At 43.7% G+C, this 8868-nt stretch overlaps 1 protein-coding gene across 2 annotated transcripts in view; it reads right to left on the bottom strand.

Moving 5' to 3' along the window:
- Positions 1–2258: 2258 nt before the first annotated feature.
- RTEL1 (regulator of telomere elongation helicase 1) overlaps positions 2259–8868 on the bottom strand; it is a 67575-nt gene continuing 60965 nt past the window's right edge. Inside the window, exons 33-35 of one of the 2 annotated variants that reach the window (XR_009755325.1) lie at positions 7977–8294; positions 6696–7038; positions 2259–5291 (exon numbers count right to left, since the gene is read on the bottom strand). Coding sequence is in view for 1 of the 2 variants with exons in the window: in XM_061554156.1 (XP_061410140.1) it covers positions 5253–5291; positions 6938–7038; positions 7977–8294 (458 nt within the window). In the remaining variant the exon portion in view is untranslated. The remainder of the gene's footprint in view (positions 5292–6695; positions 7039–7976; positions 8295–8868) is intronic. The other variant, XM_061554156.1, reaches the window with a different exon arrangement.

Raw genomic sequence — 8868 nt, 5'->3', positions numbered from 1 at the left:
CGGGCCAAATATTCGAATTACACATTTTATTTTACCAGGTAAAGCTAACTGAGCTGAGAGCTATTTTTCAGAGGTGACCTGCTCACACAATGGCTCATCACAGTGGCGTATATCATCACGTGGGAATTTATAGAAGTAAAACAATGTAAAAGTATTTTTTTTATTTAGAGGACAAACCCGGAGAAGCCGGAGAAAAATCCACGCCTACCATGGGGAAAGAGAACTTGCGACCTCCAAACATACAGGTGCCAGGGCCGGGATCGAACCCATGGACCTCCTGTATACCAGGCGAGATAGTTAACATTTCGCTACCATGGTGCCCCAATGGCATTGCAAATGAAGCACATTGCAGACTTAAGAAGCTTTGAAATAAGATACCGTACAGTATTGTGTCGAACAAATGTTCGTGGGCATCTTGCGTACCAGGCGAGAGCGATAACATCTTTAAACACGCGCCTTACACGAGGCAACGCACCATCTTCCACAAAGCCCTCGAAGAACAATTCCAAGCGACGTAACAGGAACCGAAGCCATGAATTGCATGTTAACTAGCTCGGAGGCAAGCATACCGATTGATCAGCTCTCTTGCATTGTTAAAGGGGACATATAAGTCACGCGGCACCACGAGACGCCATCCCGGCAGCGACCAGTCAGCGGACACAATCGGGTCACCATGCAGAAGGAATGCTACTCTCAAGTAGATCGCTCCGCACCATTGACAACTCCACGATCGTAATGCGGGTCCTGAGGTTATTCATTCTGACAGGTCTTGTGCTCATATGACGGAGGTTTTCTCCACGATAACGGGGGGTTTTAAAGCACCAGGATTGTGGTTCTAAGGTAAAATGCAAATAAAAAAAGTGAGTGGAATTTTGACGAACTATTTTATCCTCTCCCATAGAGATTTTAGTTGCGATATTTAGATCGCTCTGAGCCTGAGCAGACTTCCATGTGTCAAGGGCAAGTGTCACACCACATGTATCCATCGCATGTCTGCTCGCAAGCAATTGAATCACACTCGACTGTACACTTGATTACCACTGCTTGAAAATGTGTCCAATATTATCACAAGTAATTTTATTACGTCTCGTCTCTCCTACTTTTGGTCCAACTTTGCCATCGACGTCGCAAGGCTGAAGTGTCGGTGTTGGCTCGGTGCACTGGACCTCTCAGCCCATTCACTTACTCGAGCAAGTCTTTTGTAATTCACGATCTCTTGATTAGTGTGAAAAAACCCACTAATAATTGCCAAGTCATCTTTACCTGCCACACTTGAAATGCAAAAAACTCGGAAAAATGTGCTGATTCACCTACCGTCAGTCACATCTGTACGGGTGGCTCTCGTCTAGCAGTGGATGAAGGTAGATGAATGAGTGAATGTTGAAATAAACCATAAACTGCGACCTCTCTTCCTGAGTCATAGCAGGGAGTGGCCACCCACAGACCCATACATCGTTATTTTAATTTCGTCTCGACTCTCTCAAGGTACGACATATACATTTTTTAAAATATGTTCTGGATCAGCGTGTTACCAGAACACATGCATACATACTTTTGTTTGTGTGTGACGTATGTGCAGTGCCTGGCACAAGTGATGCCTGAAGATTAACACAAAAAGGGCGTGCACACACCTGTTGAAACCACTATCGATGCATCAGCATTACCGTCTTCAGTAGAAGGCATCAATGCCACAACTCAAAACAAACGCAATCAAATGTACAGCCCGTTTGTCAACAGACTACTAAACCATTTCTATTTTTATATTCTTGATTCTTTCGGTAAAGTCACGTAGAAGGGAAATAATACAAATAAATTTAGAAAATATTTTCTTGATGTGGGGTTCACACGTGATGATTGCTTGTGTTGCAATGGAAACGTCGTGAGAATTTGATTGTTTTATTTTTATTATTTTATTACTTCCCTTCTACGTGACTTTACCGAAAGAACCAAGAATATAAATCCCTGCAGTCATGAAAGCTTTCGAAATTCATTTTTTTTTATTTTACCAGGAAAGGCCCACCGATCTGTATGAATCTTTTTCAGAAGCAACCTAAACACAAAAGCTTATCACGTGGAAATGTTTGGCAGTCAAATACTTAGAAAACATGTTTCTAAAAATATGGAAGGAAACCCGGAAAAGCGGGAGAATAAATCCACGCCTACCATGGGGAGAGAGACACACAAACTCCAAATATACAGCAGGCGTCAGGGTCGCGATCGAACCCACGACCTCCTGTATACGATGAAGGTCTTCTGTGCCGTGTTGGTAACGGCAGTAGCTCAACCACAATTCACTACGACTGAACACGTACGGCCCGATTCGATCCACTGCTGGATGAGGGCCATCCCACACCTTGAGGGCGACAAGGGACACGTGACCAAGAATCCACGACGACTGGTCAATGCGGGTTGGTGAAGGGTAGGGGAGCGCAGAATGGATTCAGTTGCGGGTTCCTCTGCTGCCCACAACACACCAATGACAGCCTGCTTAGCTTACGCGATCTGATAAGATCGGGCACATTCCGGATGATTTGGTCATTGAAGGCACGACAATCAACTCTCCACGGAACAGGTTTTAAACATAGGTTCATTCCTGAATAAACCACAGTACATTTATTTTTATAGCATGTAAATGTTTTCGGAAAAAAACTATATACATTAAAACGTTTATACATCAGTTGCTGTAGTACAAGGTTAATACACGATATTAAAATAAAACTTGACCGTGAAAACGTATCAAGGTAGTTGAAGGTGAAGAGTGGTATTTTCCATAATCTTGTTTAACATATTTTGCACATTATTCAAATGTTTTCCCGAACTTTTTTTGCAATAAAACCGCATTATTTTTTTGCTTAAGTCTACACATTCCATGTGCACCCCAAAGTGTCTCCCCGTATCCAATTAGCAGTTGGCTACGTACGGTTCGAAAGATGTTCAACATAGTTACATACATACGTCCCATTAAGCTTCCTTTGGTTATGAATAAGGCTTGGAATTACACCGACACACACGAAGCAGCACATGCTAATCAAAACAAGCACGTTCAGAAAAAAAAAACCACGTGTGCTTGGGCAGGACACATGGCTGATGGAAGGCTGGCAAGACTGGTGATGGAATGTTAGCCAAAAAGTAAAATGCACCCAGGAAGTCTATCAGGCAGGTGCAATGATGAGATCAGTTCACCCAGCGATGAGATATATTCACCTCCGATTATCAGGGTTGGCTATGTATGGTGCAAAAGAAGTTCTACATACACACGCACATATGGATTGCAGCATTGTAGGAGTGTGAGCAAGGGATGACAATGGCATGGGAATACCTTCATCATGCAGAAGTAGTTGCCGCTGCTCATGATTGTTACGCGATTCACATATGTCAGTGACAAACTTAGAACGAGTCACTATGTAGTATTGTTCGACAATCCATAACAGAAGAACTGCTATTAATTATGATGAAGTCCGGGGACATAAATAGAGATGCTCTACTCTCACTGCAATAACAATGTAAAAAATAAACATGCCAGGCAGCATGTCATATTATTTTCCTCGGGTAGACAGACATCTGCCAAGTTGAACCAAGGGCTCTTACTCCATACGTCCACAGACTGAGATGTTTTCTTTGTCGTCGCGCACACGAGTATTACTCCCATAAAAACCTTCTACCATTCTATTTCACTTGTCACAAAAAAACCGAACACATAGCAGCTCAACATATATTCTGTACACACACATACACATCGTATTCATTATATACACGACACTAGTGGAAACTTGAAATAACAAGGCTATCCAATGACAAAAACAACAATGAGAAAAGCATGCAAAATAAAACAACCATTTTCTCGAAAAACCAGCCTCCTTTAAATAAACGCACGTGGCAGATCCGTGCCCAGAAAGTAAACAATTGAAGTTGATTGCAAGTTGGTTTGTGTAACACCGCCATCATATTTGGTCAAAAGGGAACGTGTACACAAGCGTAGTTAAGGCAACTACACGAAACAATTGAGGGGATATAAACTGCATGCGCTCTAAGTTATGGACTTTGGATCATTGTTACAGCTCAGATGCGTCTTCTCGGGCTGTATCTCGTGCCGAGCTTCAAGCTCCCAGCACGTGCGGCTAAAACGTCGGACATCGTGCCGAACGACATGCGGCGCGACCCGAAAATCTCATCAGAAAACGTACACAAGTATAACCCGTAAAAACAAAGTTTTTCACTATAAATCCTTTATATGCGTGGCGGCTATTGTCCTCTCGTCCTCTGGCTTGAGATGGCTGCCACCTATGGGTCAGATGATTGCATTGCACCATTAAGCAATTGGTAATTAAATATATTTTGGCCCTAAAAAGTGTAAAATTTTGGGAAAATTTTCACGAACATTAATTGTCACTTCACAACGAGTCTGTGTGGAAAATGTCATCTCGATTGGATCACGGGAAGTGGGTTAAAAAACGACCGAAAGATTTGCACGGTCGTAAGCAAGCATGCGAACTTAATATAAAGGATTTAAAAAAGAAGTCGTATCTTCTTCACCCCCTTCTCCAATTTATCGTGCGCGCAGCCACGCGATGCGGTGGGGCCAATCGCGCTCGCAGGCCCCATCGGCGCAAGTTTGGCACCTTTTGCAGTTGTAATGGAGAGGCGGCATCCCGAATGAATCACGTTTTGTGATAGAGTGGAGAGGTCGCCCGAGAAAAATGTACATTCTCCCTCCGAAAGGAACTCTTTGTAAGAACACACGAGGGACGAGAGATAAAATATGAGGCCGAGGTAACTGTGAGTCGGTGGCGATGTATAAGAGCAAACGACTGTTCCGAACGGGGGGTCAAAACATTAGAAAATCATCATGAAACTATGTACAGACGTAATTTGCGTGAACTTTCGATTCCACCATAAACACGAACGCGGTACTCGTGGTGGAAACTATTGAGCAGCGTCACGTACAGCGGCCGGTGAGGTCAGAGCGGGTGTGATTGTAACCAACCACTGGAAATTCCCAAGACGCAACGGAGATAAACGTGACGGCAAACACTGATTTGATCCATAATGGAGCTTGCAATGTCCTCAATCATACTCATGATTCGCTTCGCTCTTACAAGAGTAACTCTGACACGTAGCCAAGATCTTAGAAGGACCTTAATACACTCTTGGGCTACAAATCATCTCGCAATTAATAACGGTCGCAGATTTCGCATTATAGGTCTTCACATTCCTCTTCAAACATATGGAAGAAAGGGAGCAGATTTCTCAACCTAATCCCTCCCTGAGCAATCAGGGCAGGTCTTGGTCAGCTGCACACATCCACACGCAAGATAAAAAATACGACAGAACCATTAGAATGCTGTTGCATTGTTTTTTGGAATTGTACTATCACCAAAAAAATTCTACATTATGCAATTGAGATGACTTTAATATAGCTCCGAGACAGTGAGTGCCACTGATGTGTAGGTTGGTCGCGGTTGTGCTAGCTCTCTCTCGATGCGTTTTCTTTTTGGATACACTGTGCGTTGTTTGGTGCTATGTCTGACGTTTTCATACACGTGCTCGGAGCGTCTTCCAGTACCCCGAGCGTCAGTTCCTGAAGCTTCCGGCACGCGGAGTGAAACGTCGGACATGAATCTGAGCAACAAGAACTCGAAAACACCTCGAAGAGCTGCCGAGGTGAATGACCATCGCTTTAATTAATATCTGTAAAACGGGGAGAAAGTGAAAATCAACACGTGGGTTGTTGCCTCCTCCCAGCATGCCCATTAAGGAAAAGTCAAAATCTCCCCAATAAGTGCCCGATTATTTTGAAAGCTCTTCCGGTCGCTTCACTAACAGCTCCCAGGAATGAATTGGGTTGCGTGGCGGCACCCTGTTACAATATCATAGGCAATTATGACGCAGTGAGTAGCGACGGTGCAGGAACCACATTGCTCGGCATCAAAACCTACGCACACAACGCACCCACGTACGTATGTACGTATGCATGCAGGGCTGCGTGTGGCTGTGACGTCGATAAAAAAAACCTGACAATTAAATTACTTTTAGGTGTCTCCCCACTTATCACCTGCGATGACTTTCATCCTGCGGATGGCACCCATCAAAAAATTACAACGCCCACACGTCTTCCTGTCACGCGAAGAGCGACTGACATTTCAGTTTGACCTTAAATTATTCCTGAAGTGACATGCTTTAAAAAAACATGCTTAAAACGGGACAAAATTTTTATTACTTAACCATTGCCTTGCATACAAATTAAATGTGAATACTATGCATAGTTTTATACTTTAAAGGCACCCAGGAGCACATTGTATCATATATGGACACGGTTTTAATGCAATTAAAGTAACACAAATAGTATTTAACACCACAACCAATGCGTAATTCCCCAGATATCGTCTGCTAAAGAGATGCATTATCCCTCACATGGAGTTATCCGACTTCGTTATTTAGCACCTCTGCATTCTCGTGTGTTCGTGATGTGGTTTAGGAGATCACGCAGACATCATGTACACGAGACTTTCAATTTCAGGGCTACACATCATGTCATAAAAAAGGCACTGTACCAAGCATCACGTTAACCGATGTGGATGTATCATTGTTATCCACAAATGAGTACGTTTTAGCCAGGTGCTGTGCTTTCCTTCCCCAGGAAGGAATTGGTCTAATACTCCAAAAGCAGTATGACTCAGAAAAATTTTTAGACTCACATGGGCGAAGGAACGGAGGTGGTGGAGTGTGCAACAGCCCCAACTTTTGGACAGGGGAGTAGTGGCAGGCCAAATGCTGTTTCCCCTCGATTAGTAATTTTCATGGACCTCATTGGCTACTGAGTGGGGGGGTCTCCACGACTACTTGCTCCCCAACTTCAAAATCGCTACCATGTGTCCCTCAAGAAGTCGGCTAAGGCTTCCCTCCAAAGACAAAATAATTAATTGTCAGGTCATCTAACCTTGCACCACAACCGCCAGCATCGCGCACAGCCGACGACACTGCACGATGGGCACGATAAGTATGCCGATGCCTTTAATTTGCACATCCCACACTTGGTCCCTAGCGACAGACACACAGACAAGGCGTATCACGACTGTCACAAACGATGCAATCACTTTGAAAGCGTGAAAACAAATATAAAGTGAACCACTCGCAATTGTTAAGAGTCTAAATTTCATTGAAGGATCTTACGAACATTACATTGTGATAAACAGATTGCCGTTTAAACCCTCTGCAGAATAATAACGTGTTGGTCTGCCAATTGGCTGGGCGGCTCAGAGGTCTGCACACTGAGCGAGCGCTGTTGAGATCATGGGTTCAACTCCAGGCAAACGCCAGTGATGAAACCAGGTTCAAAGTGTCCCAAGTTGATGGTTCTCAGCCTGGTCACCAATGACTGCACGAAAAAAGCGAATCAGATTACGTTTGGTTCTGTACTCAATGTGGCTACATTTCCAGCTCTGAGAAACAAAAAAAAATGTTTCACTATCATATGGCAAACATGTGTCCCAGTTGCAGGACAGCAATTGGCAAAGCGCTGCTCCCAAATGTGCAAACCAGACGTCACTTGAAGAGAACTCAACATAAAGAGTTGCAATGTTCTGCAAGAGATCCCCATATGGATGCTTCTTCTTCGTCCTGTGACATGACACTGTTAGCACAATGGCTATACATTTGGGATTCTTTTTTGAAACATAGGCTGAAGAAATTGGACTTTAGAAAGGAATCCTTTAAGGATGCCAATGACGCTGTGTTCTTTTATTCGGAACTTTCAGCGTGATATTTGCAATATAAAATAAGTATTGTTCCAAAGCATTCATGCCTTCCTATGTGTTACAAATGACATTCAACGATAAAAACATAACACATAGAGAAACACAGAAAACTGAATTTTGCTTTTGCGTTGCTGCGTGTACATTACTGGACCATGAAAAAAACAATGCAGTCACTGCATAAAAAAAACACAACGTTTATTTAAACTGTTCAAAGGCACTCACTCTCGTGATAATGATCCTCATAGTTCTGCAGAAATTTGATTTGTGAGTCAAAACCCTTTGAAACAGGGTGGCCCGCTTGCTCCGCACCGCTTTTGACATCCGCAGTTCGAGCTGCACTGCTGCTCTGCTGGAGCTGCTGCTGCTGTACGGTGAGGCCCGACTGGGCGGATGAGCCTGGCTGCTCGTTGCCGCCACCCTGCGTTTGTGCCGCCCCGCGGTTCGACCCCAAAGCCTCGGCCTTCCTGTCGGGTCCTCCGAAGAACGACGAAATCTTGCTCTGACCTGAAATGGTGTCCCTTTTCCCAGCATTCTGAGACGCTGGAAAGGGGAATGACTCAAAAACGTCAGATTTTAGTCACGCACTAATTTCTAAACGAATATAACAGAGCCACGACGATTTGAAAGACTTCAAATATTTAACTGCTAGTGCTATAACTACTAGACATATCACTCACGGTTGTAGCAAAAAAATATATAACATTACTGAGAATAAAATTATGCTTACCCATTCTTAAATAATGTTCTCATAACAAGTTAGTAAGTGCTCCAACATTGTAACACCAAGGCATTACACACATTGATATGAGGAGCTAAAGAGCGGAAACACTTATCATAACATTGCTGCATTGAACCAGATGTTCATGTTGTCACGATCTAGCGACGTCCCCATCTACACAGCACATGACCTCTGGCTCCATGTGGGAGGAGGGGGAGGGAAGAGTGGGGGGGGGGGCAGGGAGATACGGTGAGGCCACACATGTTAAGTAAAACAAAAAGAAGCATTGTTGAGGAGGCACACTGCAGCTGAAGGGATTTGACTATCTTATCTGAGGGGACGGGATAAGGCACTTGAAAAACGTGTTTTAATGTGTGACGTGTAATTTTAACAGTA

Source organism: Lethenteron reissneri, chromosome 19, assembly GCF_015708825.2.
Source record: "Lethenteron reissneri isolate LAM-NWPU_2019-01 chromosome 19, ASM1570882v1, whole genome shotgun sequence".
NCBI lineage: Eukaryota > Metazoa > Chordata > Hyperoartia > Petromyzontiformes > Petromyzontidae > Lethenteron > Lethenteron reissneri.
The sequence above is the reverse complement of the archived record's forward strand: the minus strand, read 5'-3'. Positions and strand labels throughout refer to the sequence as shown.